At 35.5% G+C, this 23244-nt stretch overlaps 1 protein-coding gene across 1 annotated transcript; it reads right to left on the minus strand.

The window, feature by feature from the left end:
• LOC132562868 (regulator of telomere elongation helicase 1-like) lies at positions 1-21726 on the minus strand (the record flags this gene model as incomplete). Its single annotated transcript, XM_060227644.1, has 28 exons — positions 21625-21726; positions 21035-21260; positions 20635-20719; positions 18742-18823; positions 17814-17874; positions 17210-17294; positions 16856-16940; positions 16087-16152; positions 15714-15867; positions 14713-14751; positions 13945-14023; positions 13363-13463; positions 12808-12866; positions 11632-11706; positions 11371-11449; positions 11054-11186; positions 10680-10793; positions 9894-9934; positions 9020-9105; positions 5847-5893; positions 5722-5776; positions 5118-5195; positions 3450-3590; positions 2543-2658; positions 2250-2373; positions 1481-1634; positions 1057-1154; positions 1-39 (listed from the first exon to the last, which is right to left on the minus strand). Coding segments are annotated over exons 1-28 (2604 nt in total), but the record flags the coding sequence as incomplete, so codon positions are not given.
• Positions 21727-23244: the final 1518 nt, after the last annotated feature.

Below are 23244 nucleotides of genomic sequence, written 5' to 3' on the forward strand. Positions count from 1 at the left end.
CGCGTCAAAGGAATCATCCAGTCTATCAGAATCTTTCCTCTAAAAATGAAACCGACAATTAATTAAAGTTTGTGCTAGGTTGATGGCAAGGATTTTATTTCTAGACATATATCTGATTTCTGTTTTCTCTGGACGAACTCCTGATAGAATTTTATAATAGTAACAAGAGTATCAATGAAACTGATGAATGTTCCCAGAAAACGATTTTTTATTGGACACACAATTTTAACAAAAGCAATAATTCTGTAATTAAGGGATTGCAGTTCATAAATTTGATACACTGTACTTTGTCTTAGAATGGTCAATATATACACTTAGTTTCATTATCCTACTTCAAATGCAAGAAAAGTTGTCCTCCAGAATTTTAATACGACTTTCCTCCTGTAATCAGTTAGCGTGTGTAGTGTAAACTGAATGGATAATGTAGGTACGAAATGGACTCCGTTCAATTATATCCGAGTGACCGATCAACTTGCTTCACTTCCACAAACTGAACCCTCCATAAATCAGCCAAATATCCATGCCCATTAGATCAGAACCAAAAGTGAGCAGGCACCAAAACACTTTGGGCTGAAAAAACCTACATACAAAAATCAAGAACGACCTCATATTGATAAATTTCATTGTCAAAATCAAGATGGCCGGATGTCTGCCCATTGTTTGTTTCTAATGAGTACGAGAACTTTCTGAATGGACACCACAACGCAAAGGACCAAGTGCACCTACATATGAGATTCAAGAATACCGTAATTCATTTACTACTTCTCATGTAAGAGTGGCAATTTCCATTATCAAAGTTCAATATGACTGCTTGCCGGCCAATTTTCTTCTGATCAGTTTTAGAATTATAAGGAGACCACTAGCCTGACTAGGGATGAAGGGAATTTTCATAGGAAACTTGTGGACGATCCATCCACTGCCTCTCCAGGTAAAGCAATAACAAAATTGTTGAAGGACTGACTATGCACTGATGACTGACCATAGATGCAGGATGACTTGAACAGACAAATATCTGATGGCAAAGATTGTCATTTTTTTTTATAGATGAAGACTTACCTCACTTTCACACAGAGCCCCCAGCAGATCCTGTTTCTTGATTCTGACTAATGGCAGTCTTGTCTGTTCATACTGACTTCGTAATAAGGCATTTTCCTCTACAATTAAACATATTGAATGTATTTCATAAGATTATTTTGAAATTTCTCTAGACAAATGTCTGCTTATGTAACTTCTGAATACATCCTTTTATTTCTACATCACATGTATGGGTTTTTTGTCATTTTATCTACAAGTAAGCTCTATTTTGTTAGGTAAAGTTAACCTTGATCAGCGGTTTTCCTATAAATGTACATTTAAAAGAAAGTTTTCCTATAATTCTATGTGCTTGTAGATTTATTCCATAAAATGTAGACAATCTTCTATTCTAAATTCACAACCCAACCTTACACTAAGTATACAACAATTTTCTGAAACTGATTACCTGCTGTGTTTCGTAGACTCTTCACATGCTCTACCACCTTACGAGCCTGATCTAGCTTCGGTGTGACCTTTGATCTTGACACTGTGGGGGCAAAGTGTGCTCCATGACAACCTGCTGTTGACTGATTTTTCTTTTGTAGTTGTGGAGCTGGCAACTACATACAAAATAAGGTATGTTTAGTATATAAGTTAACTGAGATACATAGTGTTAAACTAACACTGTTAAGAAATATGACAAAAATCTAACATCATTTGAATTGCACCATATTAGTCATCTGTGTAGGGCTGTCATTTCGTCTAATAAGAAAGAGAACATTATGGTTTTGTTTGTCAGGTCACACAACACCTATGTCATCCTCAATACCCAAGGGTTAGGATCCATTTTTTCTTTCTGCATGCCAGGAACATTTCCTGGCAAAATAGGTGGCACAAGTGAAGTAATTTGATTGGCCTAGAGTAGGTTTCAAGTGAAAAATCTGACTAATCACACCAATACGTACCTTTGAAGATTATAATGGAGTGACACTGAACTTCAAAAAAAGTCAAAGATAGTACCAAATGAAAATGAATGACAACTTCTGACCACCAGGTTTACTGCAATGATAGGCCATCTATCAAAATATTAATCTATCTTTAGTCAAATCCAGATCTGCCACTAACAATCCTGGCTATGACAATCATGTTGGTTTTGTAATCAGTATTAAGTTGAGTCTCTTCTGTATCAAGGGTCTAAAGAATTACTTGACATAGCTGGCCACATTCTATCTTACCGTTTTCTCTGCAGTTTTGAAGAACACCATAATGTCCTTTAGACTTTGCCCGAATGTGCTGTATTTGTTGACATGTGGACGTACCCATATAGGTAACTGTTTCAAAGAGTTCTCATAGGAAAACCTATCAATAGAAATCACAACATTCTTACTGCCTAAAATGGATTAATTTCCAACTTCAACAAAATATCATTGATCTTGAAGAAAACAGTAACATATTTCACTTTCAAGGATTTCTTGTAACATGAAAATAGAAATTTACCTTAAAACTGTGTAACCATGATTCTACTTACCTTGTATCACATAGTATAATAGCACCGTAGTCGTCGCGATGCCGTATTACACGCCCAATAGCCTGATTGACAGCTCTAGATGCCTGTTGTTTATACCAGTCATTTCCAGTCAACGTCTGAAAACATAGAGTGTATGTCACAAGGCTGATTGTTTGGGCAAACAACATTCCTTTATCAAATATTTAGGTTACATGAAGTAAATGATAAAATTCTTCTACTGTGTTGATGGTGCTAAACTATAACCTTCACTAACAAGCAGAGAAGAGATGGCACTCACAATTGCTTGAACTTTATTTGGTCTTTAAAAGTTGGATTTTTGTCCCTTCTTTTCTTTAATGTTTGTTTTTTGGGGTTTTTTTTAATGAAATTTGTATATTTTCCTCAAAAAATAGTGACGATAATCTTTAACTTTCAAAACCAGGAAGGTTGTCTGTCGGTAACGTTTTTTTCTGATCAGTCCCGAAATCATAAAAAGGGCACAACTCGGGAACAAGAAGAACCATCGAGATATTGCCAAGAATTAGCAATAACAAATGTAGTACGTTAATTTGTTTTCTTGGATTAGTCCCAAAATAGTGCACAACTATGGATCAAGGGAAGCCACCCAGTACTTTTCATGAAACAACTATATCAAGAAGACATCTTTATGGTGGGCTAATATAAAGCTATGTGGTAGAGGGAATGCCATACTTCCTTAAGAGTATATTTTTGAGACAATTCAATGTTATTACTGAAAACCACTCCATCATTTTTCCAAAATCTAATTCTTAATGTTACAAACATTTCATTGGCAGACTCCCAATCATTTGTGAAAAGTTGATAAGCTTGGCTAAAATATCAGAGATCAGAGTGCTAGACATACTGACAATGTGGGCAGTAAACCTCTCCACTAGTTTAAACACTTCACCTCGTATGCCTGTTTGCCTTTCATTTCATCAAGAAACTCCATTTTGAGTTTGACCTTTGGATCCATAAGGGGCGGGTAAGGCAGGCCAGTGATGATAACTGCTCGGCCATTGATATCAGAAAAGTCCAGACCCTCGCTCACCTGACAAAACAGAATGCAGTTTTTTATATTTATACCTCTGAAATAAATCATGCATACCACTTTGAACTTCACAAACATCTACAGGTAATGTCAGTCTCCAAAAAACTATACACATAAATGTGCCATATTATAAGTATACATTTAATCCACAACAGAAGGAAAATAACTAGATTTGAGGAACATTGAATGAATACCATAACAACTCTACATAACATCAAGTCTAAAAATTCCAAAAGTTCAATATTTCAAATGCAAGCTAAAAAAAAATTGGTATTGGAGGACTACATCACTAGCCTCATAGGAAAACATCCATACAGATATCTTATCAATGCAAGGACTACAATTTCTACTGCCCTGTGATTAACCAGGTCATTTTGAGGTGGGGCCTCCTTGTAGTGGCTGGTGACTACCCTGCTGAACAACACATGGAAGGCTCATCACAAGCAATACAAAGCAATTAAGGTAAAGCATCTTGCCACCAGCCTGTTTCTCAGCTTCCTGTGAAATAAACGCCAGGGCCAACAAGCATCTAACCATGCACCTCGGATCTTCTCCTGAGGTTACATAGGGCAACACTCTTAAATGAGCTATCACAGCTCTTTTCAACGGTCTGTTAGATATTTTGACATCATCCTGAAATAACACATCCTTGCTACTGCCTTGGTAACATCAACAGTAAGGAAAATAAATCTCTGTAGCAAACGACACACCTAGACAATATAGTTGACAAGAAGGCCACATGGGTTTATGTGAAACTATATGCCATTTTTTAATTCGCAACAAAAAAAGAGTCAAAACAATTAACACCCCTAAGGCATAGATTCATAACCATTTTTTGTTAGCACACCAACTGAGTCTTATCAACAGTTATGTATCTGTCTAGCGACATCTTCCTTCTATAGCTATCTAAAACTATAGTTTGAAAAGTTTTCACTTGAAAAGTGTAGGAAGTCTTAGTAGATGCTAACTACTGCTACCCTATTTGACAGCACAATGATATTGCTTTAACAGCACTAATAAAATCTAGTAGTATTATAAGTGTTGTAGTATCTACAGAATAAATTTTCTGAAATTGTTATAGGCTGTACTACTGTGATTATTGATGTTGTTATTTGTACCTAAAAGAACTATCATGGACTTCTTTACCAATGATTGATCACATCACTTATTAGGGACAAAATATCTTATAACTGTTGCTACACATCATGTGGAAATTTTCTTTTTCAAGGAAGTGAGAATAGCAGTCATGTTAATTCAATAAATATTTTTCTATCAATTACAATTTTATGATAATATTAGGAGTTAATATAAAAATATGTAGATACTTATCTAAATACCAGTTACGTTAACTCAAGAACTTTTTTTATCCATAACCATTTCCTACAGTCTCATTAGTTAACATATCTCAATATTCCATATATATGGTCCTAGAAACTAATCCACCTTACATCTGCAGTCATATGTGACATAATGTTGAAGGGGAGTTTTAGAAAACATGGGATACAATCCTGATGTAATTCACTCTACCTTTCCTCTACACACAGCGATGAAAATAGCTCCATTGAGACTGGGGTCATTGATTTTCTCATAAAAACTTTCCATTGCCTGGAAGTAAAGCAAAATATCAGTATACTTATGAGAATGTTTACAAACATATCGCTTTATACTCAATTCTTTTAACCATCATTAGTACTGTCATATCTATAGTCATAATTATTACTGACTGATTTGACTTGGTTGGTAATGAGAGTCTAAAACTGGCTTTGTAATTTCATAATATGACATGGAAAAGGTCTATGAACAGAGAACTATAGGCATTTACATGGATTAAATATAAAATCAAGCTCATGACTGATATATAAGAGCATTCAAGGCAAATCTTACCAAAAGACAGAAAATTACAGAAATGAAAGAAAAGTACAGTCGAACCTCGTTATCTTAACTCGTATAGCTCAAAGACACCTTTTTAATCTAAGCATTCTGTCGGTCCATGCATCACTGGACACAAAACAGTCAAACTCACTTAAATCAAATACTGGGTTATCTTTTTTTCAATGGTTCCATCAAGTTTGAGATAATGAGGTTCGACTGAATATGATGGAGTGACGACAGATTCATAAATATCTCTCACCTCCTGTAGGGCCATCTTCAAAACCTCTTGTAATTTCTGAACAAAATTAACTTCCCTATATGAATACAAATTTTGTCAGGTGCATCCTATCCAATGTTGTTTTCTAATTTATATATCATATTGGCAAAATTATACTATTGTATTGGGTGATTCTGTTGTAGATATTATTTTCCTGTAAACAAACATATACAAAACAAGGCTGATCAAAGCTCAAAGGGCTAGGTTTCCTATCAATGTTGTTTTCTAATTTATATATCATATGCATCCGTAATTTCTATGGAGAAGTGACCTACCTGACAGTGCTCCAGAAAATGTACCTACATGTATCTACATCCCTAGATGGACATGAATACAAATTTTGTCAGGTGTACACAAAATAGCACACACCATCAGATATTTTGCCCTCTAGTAATACCAATGTGTATCTACAGTCTATGGAGAAGTGACCTACCTGACAGTGCTCCAGACATTTCCCCTCACTGTACCTACATGTATCTACAGTCTATGGAGAAGTGACTCACCTGACAGTGCTCCAGACATTTCCCCTCACTGTACCTACATGTATCTACAGTCTATGGAGAAGTGACTCACCTGACAGTGCCCCAGACATTTTCCCTCCCTATCACTGTACCTACATGTATCTACAGTCTATGGAGAAGTGACCTACCTGACAGTGCTCCAGACATTTCCCCTCACTATCACTGTACCTACATGTATCTACAGTCTATGGAGAAGTGACCTACCTGACAGTGCTCCAGACATTTTCCCTCACTATCACTGTACCTACATGTATCTACAGTCTATGGAGAAGTGACCCACCTGACAGTGCCCCAGACATTTTCCCTCCCTATCACTGTACCTACATGTATCTACAGTCTATGGAGAAGTGACCTACCTGACAGTGCCCCAGACATTTTCCCTCACTATCACTGTACCTACATGTATCTACAGTCTAAGGAGAAGTGACCTACCTGACAGTGCTCCAGACATTTTCCCCTCACTGTACCTACATGTATCTACAGTCTATGGAGAAGTGATCTACCTGACAGTGCCCCAGACATTTTCCCTCCCTATCACTGTACCTACATGTATCTACAGTCTATGGAGAAGTGACCTACCTGACAGTGCTCCAGACATTTTCCCCTCACTGTACCTACATGTATCTACAGTCTATGGAGAAGTGACCCATCTGACAGTGCTCCATACATTTCCCCTCACTATCACTGTACCTACATGTATCTACAGTCTATGGAGAAGTGACCTACCTGACAGTGCTCCATACATTTTCCCTCCCTATCACTGTACCTACATGTATCTACAGTCTATGGAGAAGTGACCTACCTGACAGTGCTCCAGACATTTTCCCTCCCTATCACTGTACCTACATGTATCTACAGTCTATGGAGAAGTGACCAACCTGACAGTGCTCCAGACATTTTCCCCTCACTGTACCTACATGTATCTACAGTCTATCCTGACAGTGCTCCATACATTTCCCCTCACTATCACTGTACCTACATGTATCTACAGTCTATGGAGAAGTGACCCATCTGACAGTGCTCCATACATTTCCCCTCACTATCACTGTACCTACATGTATCTACAGTCTATGGAGAAGTGACCTACCTGACAGTGCTCCATACATTTTCCCTCACTATCACTGTACCTACATGTATCTACAGTCTATGGAGAAGTGACCCATCTGACAGTGCTCCATACATTTTCCCTCCCTATCACTGTACCTACATGTATCTACAGTCTATGGAGAAGTGACCAACCTGACAGTGCTCCAAACATTTCCCCTCACTATCACTGTACCTACATGTATCTACAGTCTATGGAGAAGTGATCTACCTGACAGTGCTCCATACATTTCCCCTCACTATCACTGTACCTACATGTATCTACAGTCTATGGAGAAGTGACCAACCTGACAGTGCTCCAAACATTTCCCCTCACTATCACTGTACCTACATGTATCTACAGTCTATGGAGAAGTGATCTACCTGACAGTGCTCCATACATTTCCCCTCACTATCACTGTACCTACATGTATCTACAGTCTATGGAGAAGTGACCTACCTGACAGTGCTCCAGACATTTTCCCTCACTATCACTGTACCTACATGTATCTACAGTCTATGGAGAAGTGACTCACCTGACAGTGCTCCAGACATTTTCCCTCACTATCACTGTACCTACATGTATCTACAGTCTATGGAGAAGTGACCTACCTGACAGTGCTCCAGACATTTTCCCTCACTATCACTGTACCTACATGTATCTACAGTCTATGGAGAAGTGACCCATCTGACAGTGCTCCATACATTTTCCCTCACTATCACTGTACCTACATGTATCTACAGTCTATGGAGAAGTGACCTACCATACAGTGCTCCAAACATTTCCCCTCACTATCACTGTACCTACATGTATCTACAGTCTAAGGAGAAGTGACCTACCTGACAGTGCTCCAAACATTTTCCCTCACTATCACTGTACCTACATGTATCTACAGTCTATGGAGAAGTGACCTACCATACAGTGCTCCAAACATTTCCCCTCACTATCACTGTACCTACATGTATCTACAGTCTATGGAGAAGTGACCTACCTGACAGTGCTCCATACATTTTCCCTCACTATCACTGTACCTACATGTATCTACAGTCTATGGAGAAGTGACCTACCTGACAGTGCTCCATACATTTTCCCTCACTATCACTGTACCTACATGTATCTACAGTCTATGGAGAAGTGACCTACCTGACAGTGCCCCAGACATTTTCCCTCCCTATCACTGTACCTACATGTATCTACAGTCTATGGAGAAGTGACCTACCTGACAGTGCCCCAGACATTTTCCCTCCCTATCACTGTACCTACATGTATCTACAGTCTATGGAGAAGTGACCTACCTGACAGTGCCCCAGACATTTTCCCTCCCTATCACTGTACCTACATGTATCTACAGTCTATGGAGAAGTGACCTACCTGACAGTGCCCCAGACATTTTCCCTCCCTATCACTGTACCTACATGTATCTACAGTCTATGGAGAAGTGACCTACCTGACAGTGCCCCAGACATTTTCCCTCCCTATCACTGTACCTACATGTATCTACAGTCTATGGAGAAGTGACCTACCTGACAGTGCCCCAGACATTTTCCCTCCCTATCACTGTACCTACATGTATCTACAGTCTATGGAGAAGTGACCTACCTGACAGTGCCCCAGACATTTTCCCTCCCTATCACTGTACCTACATGTATCTACAGTCTATGAAGGAGTGACTCACCTGCCAGTGCTCAAGACACTTCTCCATGACAGGATACGACGGAAAGAACACCAACATACCATTGGGCACCACACGAGCAAAGTTCACTGGAAAGACAATCAATTTGTTTTTTTAATTTGTCACAGTTGTTGTCATTGTCAGAACAAAAGTCATTTAAGTTATCAGTAAACTATTTGAGCTGTTACAGTTAAAAATCTGATTTCCTGAGTGTTAATTCTAAGCAAACTGTGTTGGGATAGATGTTTAACATTCTTATAATGTTTTCTATCACAATAATTGTAGTCTTTTTCAATTATATATGGTAATTCTATTTGATTATTGCACAAATTGGATGATTATGTATTCAGTGGTACATCAAGCTCGGAAGCCCATCTTCTCCACACCAAAGACAAAGCAATCATTTCTAATGTAAAAATCTTATCTTTTGGTCTACCAATTTTGAAGTATGAATGTGTTAACACTTTCAAGTTAGAAGTAGAAATACATGGAAATCAATATTTTATGTTTAACATAATAAAAAGAAATTCTAGTCAGCTGATGAATATGTGCATGTGTCTTGGGAACAACTGAAAACCTAACAAATATTTCTACTGATGTCTGATAATCATAACATTATCATTACGCCATAGCTCTCTTTATTTACAGCATCCCAAGTAAAATTATCCTCAAAATAAATATACCTCCTCTCCTCCTATCATCCTCCAGTATTCATCCCTTGTTTAGCTGTTTACCATGACTGACTAAAGATAGCAATGGTCACTTTATTGACAGATTTATTTGTAAAAGAAATATAAATTCTCTTAACATATAGTCCTGTCAGTTTAATCACAAAAAAGAGAAAAAAACAGAAAAGGCTGTATCATCTTTAACTTACCTATAACATTCCCCAGTGATGACTGATAACTAGGCTTAAATCTACAATAAAGTGTGAAAAGTTCATTGTAAATGATGACTTAATGATTAAGGAATTTTACCAATCCTTTTTACCAAGTAAAAATGCAAACAATTTTTGGCAAATACAAGCTAGCATTTGTCATTGGTTGCAATACAGCAGATATAGTATCAAACCAATTATGATATCTTTTTTATTCACTTTTGAGTAAACCAGGAAGACTTTAAAACTGAAGAAATCAAAAGAAGGTGTGTCACTTTGTACATTTCTATTCATTACCTTACCAGTAAAAATCAACCAAACTGGTAAAAATAAAGGGAACAGGTTTTATTCTGAATGCATGTATTGACAATGTGACGGATTCATTTACTTGTGTAATTTGTCCAAATCAACACTGTGTAGAGAAAGACAAATACAGAATTATTGAATTACAATCTATGTAAATTCCTTCACTTAAAACATTAGAGAGTATTTCACTGCAGAGAAGAGTTCTTGCTATCATTATTTCATTGTGATTTAAACAGTTATCTACATTTGCGAAAAAATAATGCATAAAAAATCTCATTTGAAAAGATGGAGGCACTTATTTTTTATAGTGCAACAGCACAAGAGTCAAAATGATATTGTTAATGCTTGTATAATAAGCATAAGGAAAATGATTATTATTAACAGAAAGGGTTGTCATCCACAATCGATATTAGTGCACTGCATGACATGATCATCAGTTGTGTTTTTACCTCAATAGTACTAAATACTTGTAATTGATACCTTGTTTCATAATTAGAGTTGAGTACCACCCCATCTGGCCCTTTTTGCATGGTCCCTATCCAAACTTGGTGTTTCTCTATCACATGAGGATTCTCCAGTCGCAGAGGAAATGGACTGAAATACAACACATATATTTCATAGAGGTCATATCTTTTCACTTGACTTTCAGTGAACAAGTATATATTTACAATGTGATAACATACATCATGGTTTAACTCTGATTTTATGACCAGTTACCCCTTTTAATTTGCAAAATGATGAACAGGTAAACGTTTACAATTCCTGTCATTAAATATTAATTTTTTCTTGCTAAATTTTACTTGAAAAATGAAAGATAACAACATATGCTACATAGTTCACCTGTCAGTACCTACATTTGCATTTCTGAAGTGAAGGAAGTGATCGGCGATAGTGTACCACTAGTCAGGATTACATTCTTCACTCCATGAGCAACCAGATCCAGCATACTATGACCAGGGCTGAAGCACCAGTAGCTCAGGGTACGACCTAGCCACACCGCAAATATCATCAGTAAGATATACAAATGATAGAGCACAAAAGATGAAGCACCAGTAGCTCAGGGTACAGTCTAGTGACATGGGAAATAATCATAACAATGGATTCCATATTATATGAATTTAATGTTGAACCTATTTTCACATAACTTACTGTACAGTTATGTAACACCTACCCTGTTTGTCTGCCGTCTTGCTCCATAAATCTGCCTTCTTCCCAAACTTTTTGTCAGTTTTGGTTTCTTGTATATGAACCTATTAAGTAGATATCAAAAGTCATTTTCAACAGGTGGCATTAGAATAGGGACTTAAACTCAACTCCAACAGCAATTTCATATTCGTCAACATTTCAATTTTCATTCAGGTACAATTGTTGGAAAAACTCCAACAAGATTCTGACAAAGCATGTATTACTTGTTATTCTATAGATGACTTACCTTATAGTATTTAGCTATTGACTGTTGATGAGAGTGCATTGATTCTCCAAGACGAGTCTCACGAGAGAAAACAATCTACAAAGAATCGGGATTTGAGTACAGTTGACCAATAAATTAAGAATTCCTTATAAATGTTTATCAAACAACACAACTTAACAAATAGACTAGTAAAAGGGTTTAAGCCTTGAATGCCCTTACTCCTATCCAAACCAGAATCTGATCAGGTGTAGAACTTGGTGTCATGATATCAAGGAGTAAATCCATGGAGATGCTCTCAAGATCGGACAATGATTTGGTAGGAGCAAGACACAACACAGCAGAACAGGATGGGATAAGGAGACATGAGTAACACCACATGTCACACACATACACACCATACAATAAATGATGGGGGCACGAACATACCATTATAAAGGTTTGTTTACTCCAGTAATGTACCAAAAAGTACACTGAAGTGTATCAACAAAATATTGTCTAAAATTAACATTAGGAGTATGAGAATATTCATATTGTGAAGTAAAAAAGTAACTAAAGGTAACGTATAAACATTTGGGGGCTGTGGATGAAATACTCTTCTGAGCAAAGGAGCCTAAAAACCTACTAGATTTGACCAGATATTATTATGTAACCAAGATAAGCCCAGTGTCTGCAGATTCTAGTGAGTTGTAACTTTCTGTTTTATCTATCAAGGCTATTGTAACAAAATGACCCCAGGACTCCAAAATTCATCACTTCTATGACATGGTTTGGTTTTCTGTCCTTTACTATTAAGCAAATTATCAGATTATATTCTCTAGGTGGTACACCTAAATAACACCTTGAATTCTGGTGTAGATAGATGTTTTACTTGAATAGCCCTCACTACTGTTAACATACATATGTAACCAATAATCTTTGTTTAGAATGTTTTGCACAGAAAATATTTTATTAAAATATGATTGCCCTTATTGGAATTTATAAACATTATTTACACAGCACTTACAATGGACATGCTAATTCATTATTGTGCAAATTTGCCAAAAAGGTGTTACTGCCCTGAATTAGATAGTGCCAAATTAAATACATTTATAGAATTCAATTAAATTCTGAAGCAGATTCTGCTTTTTAACAGCACTACTATTGCAGTTTTTCAGGATTTTAATCTGTTCATTACTAATTTCTGATGCCACAGTGTACCTTAAAGACATCAGCCATCTTAGAAAGCCCTGTAGCTTTGGTGGTGAAGCCAGAAGATGCTGGAAAATAAAAAACAATAATGCAGGGCAGTCAGCTGTAAATCTTCGGATAAAAAAAGGTTTTAGATAAAAATTATTTTGATGGAAAAGAAATCCTATAAAAAATTATCATTAAATCATGACAAGTAATTCATTACACTGTAAAAGCATAAATTCTCATTGGGCTAAAAATTAGTGTTTTTTAAATTAAATGTCAATGAATCGTACTCAATTAAGTTTTTAAAAAAATTGTCAAATTTTGAACAGTTAAGTGATTTCTTGCCATATGCATTTGGGAGGACCCCATGAAATAAATTCCACACAAAAATAAATGATTTGATAGTAATTAAATAAATTCATTTCACCATCATACTTCAACAGATCAAGAAAAGATCAAACAACAAGTTGTGTACAACATTACAGAAAAAGAATGTCTACTACACATAGCTTTTTCTTGGTGTAAACAGATAATTATTGTATTTAAGGTGATACAATCAAGGAAGGCCTTCATACTTACTATCACTTGTAAGATAGTTGATCATCTTAAACAACAAGTCAATGAAGAAATTTTTCGTCTCAAAACCGATGTGTACTTTAGCCAGAAACTCAAACATGAATCTTAAAACAGAAAAAAGTCAACTGCATATTGACTAAAATCAAAGGTCCTTAATTTTTATACTACATAATCCAGTAATTTGATTACCGGTATTGACTAATGAAATTATCTTTCTTGAAATTCAGCATTCAGTCAAATACATAATAGTTAACAAATGTGTAACATATTACAAAAATTCTAAAACCTTTTAACAAACAAAATGCCTGAATTAGAATATCACAAATTATCCTCTAAGATAGGTATATGATATTCCAGGGTCCATACTGTCCAGCTGTCCTAATTTCAGGAACATGTAGTCTATATGTTATATGTATCAAATAAATATATATGTTTACCGCTAGAATGGAAAATATAAACATAACATTTTACACAATATATATATCTCCCATTTATCTACCAAAATCTACCAGCATTGACGGTGTTAAATGATATTCACAACTTAATTCTATTCAACGAGTGAAAGTTTTGTGATGCATAACGTACATGCCAGGGTGAGTGATACCATTTGACCCTGTGCCTATGTCCAAACTGTCCAGGTTGTCCTCCAGTTCCTTTAGGGTAGCTGTAAGAATAATAAGTCCGTGAGTAAAGAACAATAGTATTTATCTATCAAAAAGCCCACATCTGGAATTAAGACTACTTATCTTTTAACTTTTCATTGAACTATCAACAGATGCTTTTTCATCGTTTTGTAATAGACTCATACTCTACAGTTTACACCAGATGTAATGTGTTGGCAATCTGAAACAATCACAGGATAACTTGTATACCTTGACAGCTAAAGACAAGAATGTTAACATCAGGTCCTGATGTTTATCATTAATCAACATTTAAATTTCCCAAATGTCAATTTGGCCAGTTGTAATACACATACTGAAGGGTAGAGATTCACCATTCACGTTTGACTAGCATAAAACATCTGTATTTATTAATATGTGGCTTTTGAAGAGGACATATTTTAAAGTATACATGTTGCTGTCTTTGTAAACATAATTTGCTATAGAACAAAATGAAAAGCTGCAAAGATGGAGGTAAATAATGAAAGCATTTCAAAACATTTAATGAACTTCCGAAAAATGTGTTTTCTATCTATAACAGACACCTAAGCACAAATACACTGATCCCAGCCAACACAAAAACATGATATGAAATTATTATTTTGCAACATATTCTTTGATGATGAAATTGAAATTTCCCTTTAAATAAAGTGATTTTGCATAAGATGACCATTTCATGATCTACAATGCTCACATTTCATTCTCAGTAAATCTTCAAGGTTGAATTCTGGTTCTGTAATGAAAAAAGAAAGACAATCAGCATTTCCACACAAAATAAACAGAGTTTATCTATTTCTTGTGAACCCACAAAAATCCTTTTGTGTACTGGGATATAATCAAAACATAATTCATAGACAACGTGTTTCATACTATCACAATTAGAGAAAATGTGCAAGAATTGCAAAGCTCATAACAATGCTTGAGAAGTGGAAGGATGATAAGCCATTCTTTGTCCTTTTTATTTTATACTTTATGTGAATATTGCCTTGAATCAAACTTGAATAAATAGTTGTCCAAGTGCTATGATACATTTCATCTGTAAATCTGTCCAAAAACAGGACTACTGTATCCCAGTGTATTTTTGCTCTTGTTCCATCTACCTCATGTCCATTTCACCCTCTTTGATTACATAAAAGTGTTATAGAAGTCTCACAAATTTTTATCTCCGTCTTGAAATTGAAGTATAAGGACAAATAAGCCCATGCCTGGAAATAATCCTACAAATTTCTAATGCATAATCAAATAAAAATACTAACAAATGCTATTTCATTGTCCTGTAATAAGCCCATCCCTGACTTTGATTCAAATTTCATGTCTTAGTCCCTTGGGTATATCACAGGATAAATATAGTAGAATTTATCATGCATCCTCAACAAGCAACATGTGGATAAAGTTTGGGATGTGAAATTAACACTGTTTACATATAAAACATATGTTTATACATCACGACATGTAGTATGAAGATAATGTGATTCATATTCTGGACTATATTTCTCCAGGTATGAGCCCACAACTTACACAGTTTCAGCAGGAACTTCAAACAATGCTTGCTATTACCATGCACTCACTTCTACTTCGGATTTCTCACATGATAAATCAGGTAATTTATCTTTATTGTTTCACTTAACTGAAAGCATCCAATCAGAGGTTTCAAGTGACAATGCTTAACACAAATACAAAAAGATGTATGTCTACCTGGCACACTAGATTCTGTCATTTCTACCAAAGACTGGCCTTCAGCCTGAGCCATCTCTACAAACTTGTCAGCCAATCGACACACTTCTTCTATAGCTGTGGCAAGGTCAGCTGTTGTAAGGTCAAAGGAGGAGCTATCCTCACAAATTTTCTCCTGTAATATGAATTTTATACAGATACTAGAGATCGGAAGACGAACTCTCCTGTAATATGAATTTTATACAGATACTAGAGATCGGAAGATGAACTCTCCCCACATATTCTTTCATACAACATATGAATTACAAATGCAAGATTAACAATTAAGGAATAAGGAATGTCTACCACACACAGCTTTAAGATTTTAACTATCTAGGAGTAAAGAGATTCCTACCAAGTTATGGGCTTCATCGAAAATAACAATGTTCCCTTGCAACTCAACCCCATGGGCTTTCCTTGACTGAAATTTAAAACAAAATTGTCAAAACTAAAAGTACTAGTTAAAACTTTTCATAAAACTGATACATACTATGTTTCTTTTTTTTTTAATCTTAACATTATCAAACAAATGTAAAACAACAAATCGGACATATCACATAGTTACATATTTATCATTGTTACCTTATCAAGATCTGTTATATATTACAAACTCATGAACTGTCAATGCATGTAAACAAATTGAGGTATTAAAGGTTATGATCAAGATGGAATGTTACAGGAGAAAAGAAGAACAAGAAGAATAAGGAAACCCAACAAAACATACCATCAGTCTTCTTAGACTAATGGGAAGACCCCCTTGGAGATGAGTCAAGGGGATATCAACCGATGGGAACCATAAATAAGTTTGCAAAAATGAGGCTTGCTGAGTGTTTGCAACTTATCAATCTTTTCCAGAGGGTTGAGATCTCCTAATCTCACCAACAAGGCGTTATCCTGCTACCCTCCTTATGTATGTGATTATGTTGTCAAAATGCTTTGTATTGTTGAAATGATATCATAGATATGAAAGGGGAATTCCCTCTACTTCAACCCAAGAGTGAGACAAGGAAAAGTAAAAGTGCTCATGCACCTGGCCATGATAAAAGAAATAACATGTCTTTGTTCATTCAAAAAAAATCATATTGATACCTTTATGTATCCGAAGGGACACAAAAATCACTCACCTTAGCATCCAGTAAGTAATTGTATGGCATGAATATAATTTCAGAATCATTTTTCAGTTCTTTAGCCATATAATAAGGGCAAACTCTGAAACAAAATTCATGATATGCTAGACATTAATATGAAAATCAGAATTATTAAGTTGAGTTTTGATCAGATAGAATAAAAGAGAACTTGAAAATATGAATTATACAAGGTACAATTAGATTAGATCCAATGTTTGAAGTCAGTCATCATCAATGAAGGAAATATTTTTTAATACTGGCAATTGAAGACTTCTTTAAAATGGCAGAAAAATAACTATCTCTACTAAAATATTGTTGGTAAGTTTTATGTGAAGCTGTTTAATTTCCTACTTGTTTTTCTCCCCGTAGCCCACCATATCCTCAATGTCAACCACATTCCCCACCAAATGTCGGGCATCACTGTTCCTCTTGATGTCTGCAAGAAACACAAGACTACACTTCACACAAACCAGATAATGCAGGATAAATCTTTCTTAACTTTGAAGCCTATGCTACAATATTGTTACATTTGATTTGTCATGAAGTTGGAACTTCATATTATTTGATAGAAAATACTCAACTACTTTGCTTGGTCTATGCTGTGTATTGTTTGTGAATTACATTTAAGCATAGAGCAATGGAGCTAAAGCCAATGTCATAGTTGTTGATATGATGGACAAATGGATCCTGTTCACAGCTTACCTGGATACACAAAGGTATGTAGGGGAATGATAAATCAGAGTTAAACCAGTAAATCAATCAGAAAAGGTTAGGGGCCGGGTATTCTTTAGGAGTAATTCCACTGGTTTCACCACATGTGTCGAGTTCTCTGGCCTTTGAAGACACTTTGGGCAAAACCTTAAGGCATGTAGCTAATAAAGATTAAAGAAGTGGCTCAAATCTGTTTTGATAGGTTTACTGCAAAAATCATGACTTTTAAACACAAAATTCTCACCATCAAATTTGTTGTAGTAGAAACAGGTTCTGGCACTAACCTTCGCACGACACATATGAACCTAAAAGAGGAAAAATAATTTAACACTGAGGATGCTTGTGATTAAATATACATTTGTAGATAAAGTAGCATTGACTTGCCCTCCTAAAAAATGCTACATTTATCCTGCCCAGGGAGCCAGCACATCACCTCTGACTCAGGGGATGGGCTTATTACAGGACATTTGTTTACAACTTTAACACAGGTCATCAAACAGATATGGTTCCATTAGTTGATAGGGGCTTTTTGTCTGATAAATATAGTCACATAATGAATTCTCTCAAAATACAGGCAGACTGAAAATTGTATTGTCTGAGAAATCAGTTATACATCAGAATGGCATCTCACTATAAGCTCTAATAAAGGAGTACCATACCCCTAATTCCAATAACTGGGAGTGCCACATCCAAAACTCCAGTAACAGGGAGTGCCCACCCAAACCCCAATAACAGGAACTCTCCCAGCCAAACCCCAATAACAGGAACTCTCCCAGCCAAACCCCAATAACAGGAACTCTCCCAGCCAAACCTCAATAACAGGAACTTTCCCATCCAAACCTCAATAACAGGAACTCTCCCATCCAAACCCCAATAACAGGAACTCTCCCAGCCAAACCTCAATAACACAAACTTTCCAATTCAAACTTCAATAACAAAAGCAAACGCACCTAAACCTCAATAATATGTACTATCCCACCCAAACCTCAAAAAAAATGATCCCACCGAAACCTTAAAAACAGGAACTATCCCATCCAAATCTCATTGACAGGATCTATCTAAAATAGAATCAAGTGACAAGGAGTCATATGTGAAATCAAAGTATAAGAACCCCATATAAGTCAAAGAAACAGAAACAGGAAGAGTTCCCATCCTCCAGATCAACAACTTACCTTATTAGTGTTACTGAGCTCCTTCCTAACCTGCTCATGGATGCACAGTTGTTCTCTGGACCCAATCACACTCACCTTCATGCTAAATATATAAATTACAAACCAAACTTCATCCAGAGGTGACAACGGTTCAGATATGAACTACATTAGTTAAAACAACTGCCTTAAAAACCCATGTAATGTGCGCAGTTGTTTTTTGTTTTTTGTTTTTTTTTTTTAAATAAATGTCCAAAGTTGGGGGTGTGCACGTTACATAGCTAAAGGATTTTCAAGGTTTTTTCATGGAAAAATTGAGGCCGCCATCATTGTTTGTCAGGATTATCTGGTACTTAAAACTGACATATAAAGGATTTGACTATTTATTCATAAACAAAAAAAATAGGTCAGAAAATTACATTATATATTAATACAAACTAACCAAGTGGGTATCATGCAAAACATGGACGAAGTGTTTGAAAACATGATGGCAACTATACAGACAGATAACTAACAATCGGCAAAGACACTGGCCTGTTTGGGACATTGAAAATATGTTGTTTATAATTTGATTATCTTCTGAAACACTTACATGTGTAACTGTTAAGAAATTGACAGGTTTCATCTTAAAAGCAGAAGCCATGAGCACATGTCTGTTTTCATGTGTATTGATGGAAGTTAGCATTTACTTATTTGTATACAGAGTAATGATTGAGACTTATCATCAGACTATGGATTTAATTTATTATCTATTCAAATTGATCTTATTGATGTTTAAGAAGCATATATCTTCTAATGATATAGAGAGAATAGTCTTTGTGTGATTATCTTACCACAATGTGTAATGAAATGCCATTCTTCTTTAATTGATACACATTCCATGTGATGCCATTCCATGCACAGTATACCGATTTCTTATATATACAGAGTTGGGGCTTCAATTTAAATCACCTGACATGTACTCAATGTGACAACGAGACATGAAAGAAAAGTTAACTGGCATATATCGTATTTACCTGGTTTGGTCATGAATAGGTAGATAATGACTTGTACTTATGATTTCAACACTGAACACTGTTGTTTAAGGCTAGTGGTAAGACAAGTGCCTGTGTAAGTAAGATAAATAAGGGATAACTGAATAGGTCAGTAAATGATGAGACGTCTGATGGCGAAGAAAACAAACAAGTCGATGCACAAATATTAGACTGTAATTAAACAGGTTTTAGCTGAACATTCCGAAGGTGATTTTGACAGAATTTTTGGGTGTGCACATTTTGCAAGTAATATCAGTTCCAAAAACAAGTTTAAAAGGATGCAAAGTAAATAGCAAAACTTCTGTAAGACTTGTACAATCAAAATGGTAATAAAAGCTTCGACATTTAAAAGAGATTAATTGAAAATTTAGAGATATGCTTATATGATAAGTTGATTAACCAACAGGTAATTAACTCTATTCACATTCCATCAAATATTTTAGAAGAATCTATGACAGCTCATCAGTTGGTAGGTCATCTGACTGCTGCAATCTTGCAAGAAGACCTGATGTATTTATCAATTAGCCGAGATCACAGAACATTCTATGCTATTGTGGTAGTGTCCTTAACCAACACACTTACCCCAAATGCAAATGCTCTGGATAGTAAATGAGCCAGACCTTCCTATTAATGGAGGTAGCCAGGAGCTACTTCAAAGAACCTGCCTCAAAATGAATCCTGCCTTTTGACGCCTTAATAAACCCACAAACAAATATCAAAAATTTTTCATAGGCATCAACTAACCCTGAAACAATATTAGTCATGTCTCATAGAAGAAAGTAAAGTATGATACTGATTATGGCAAATGCAGCACTAGACATTTCCAAGCATCAACACAAGACACAGGAAATATATTAATTGAACCTGGAACATGACCTGTTACCTGTTGTAAGCAGTCCTCTTGAGTTCATTCACTGCCTGAGATAACTGAGAATGAGTCCGGGAAGCATATATAATCTTGGGTACAGCTATAAGAACAGACAAGAATGGCTATATTTACTGAACCATCATCCTAACAGATTATCCATTTCAAATTTTTTCAGCACAAGTTTCTCCCCTGTTTGGTATAAAGATAGTCATTGACAATGACTTGTGAGATTACAAATTATTCTGCTCTTGTCAAAATGCTACAATGTTCATGATCAGGATTTCGTCCTTCGTATTTCACGAGAATGTAAATATCTTTTTATTAATGGATATAAATTAAAGTTTACTTTGTATAAGGGACCAAACAAATGATGTAAAGAAATTATTTTTTTCTGATTACTATAGAGAAAACCCACCAAACTCTGCTCCTCCCCATGTCTGTCCAGTTGAGGCCTCCAAACTCTTCACTAGGGTATTGACATTCTCTGGCCTCACAGAACCCTGTTCCACAAATGAAGAGATGTGAATCTGTCTGTTTAGCTCTGTCTGGGCCTTGCGTCCTTGGAGCCAGGCAAGACTGGCACACAATAAACACAGTGTCTTTCCAGTTCCAGTTGGGCTTTCCAGCACAGCATTTTGACTCTGAACAGGAAATGTATATTCTTTTAATTACAGACTGTTTTTTTTCTCTGACAATAGACTTTCACATATACCAAATTCATTTCAGTTCATGTATTAAAACTTGATTTATATTTTTCTTTCAAATGTTTATTTTCTGATGCTACATCAAAGATCAGATCATCTTCAGTACTAACAACAACTTGCCAAATATGTTCCTTAGCATCATTACCAGCAGACTCAAAAGAATTTCAACTATTTTCACTTTGAAAACTGGCAGACAGTATAATACATTAACCTTTACACTGAAATTTGATAAATTCATTCCATAAATGTTCTTTATACATATTTGGTATCAAATTAAAGATCACCTAATAGAATATGTTACCGTTTGAAGGCTTTCTAGAACCTTATCCATATATGCTTCCTGACATGCATATGGGTCAAAGGGGAAGTTGATGTGGACACCTCTTAAACTAATGGTAGGCATGCTTGCTTCAGTCAGTCTATCTCAAATCAGGAGACTCTCTGAAAAACAATATCTCTTGTAATGATATTCCATGTATTCTAGGCTAGTGGCCCTGCATCATTCAGAGTGTTTTAAAGTGTCTTATAGGTAAAAAAAACTCCTAGAGGAGTAGGGGGAGAAAAATGTCCTGTATGTCTTTGGTCATCGATCAGATCCTGATGGAATCAAAGATGGATACCTATCAGTATTCAATAGAGCCTCATCAAGGAAGGGAAATGCGAATGACAGAAAAGTTGGGGCACCAATATCTCGATTCCGTGGTTTTATTATTAGTTTCGTCTCGCTAACTGAAACATGCTCCATCTTCTATGTCATTTGTCTTATAAATAGATTCCAAATAAAAGCAGTGATGTAAACTTAATTTTTTGTTATGATTTCAATCAAAAGTATCTTATCATTAACCAACTAAAAATTATGATACATTGTAAATTTAAAGGTTTAAGTATTGATTTAATTAAACTGCATATAGATTTACATGCATTGTCTACACCCAGTGACTAACAAATTTCAATACTGGGGTCGTCAATATAAAAGAACTATAGATCTTGCTGTAGATACAAATGTAGTTTCCTTCTAAATGGATTGTACACAGATGCTTGTAACTACTTACATAATACTAACTTCTTAAAAACAAAAATTCATTTAATTTAGGAAAATATCAAGCATTGTTGATAGAGTCAACCAATGATAATATTGTTGACTACCTGAAGAACATAATCAAGTGTAAACAGGGACAGGTATAATTCTTTTTCAATCAATATGCTGACAATTTCATCAAGGGAAATGCTATACACTCAAATGTTAATTCTAGATCTTGCCTTTGTGGATTGATGACAGAAACAATGATGCCTTTACTGATATGCAATGTTCCATTTCAGTTTAATGAAATATGTATTACCTTCACAGTTTGTAAATATGATTATAACATTGTGCTTTCATATAATTTTTTATACATGATCACTCGTTTTGAATAGCAATAGTTTTCATGTTCTGAACCTAAAGAAGTAATCATGCTAGGAAGTCTTGAAGCCATATGTGTTCTTTTCTTCATGTCAGTTGAATGTTTATGCTAAGTATGGAAGTCTAAATCGTTTCCATGTGAACTTAGGATGAATTTCCACACTCAAGTTGCAGGAAATTTTCAGTCAATCCATGTAGTTTCTGCAAAGTAAGTTTTACATTTCATGTAAGTATACCTGCCTGTATGTTATTACCTGCCTAATCTGTTTTATATGTTGTCTCAGAGCGATATTATATCAGATTCGTAAAAAAATGTGCATGAATGAATCCAAAGTCAATTAATACGGATAAATAATTTTTTTGATGAATGGATGAGTTGTAAAATGAATGTACAAATTACATACTGAATGAATGAATGAATGAATAAATGAATGAATGAATAAATGAACAAGATAATGCAAAGCACGACATTATCCCCTGCGCCCCTGTTTAAAAGAATGAGACACAATCACATATATA

This window comes from Ylistrum balloti, unplaced genomic scaffold (genome assembly GCF_031769215.1).
Source record: "Ylistrum balloti isolate Yb309-2 unplaced genomic scaffold, AGI_CSIRO_Ybal_v1 Utg371540, whole genome shotgun sequence".
Taxonomy (NCBI): domain Eukaryota; kingdom Metazoa; phylum Mollusca; class Bivalvia; order Pectinida; family Pectinidae; genus Ylistrum; species Ylistrum balloti.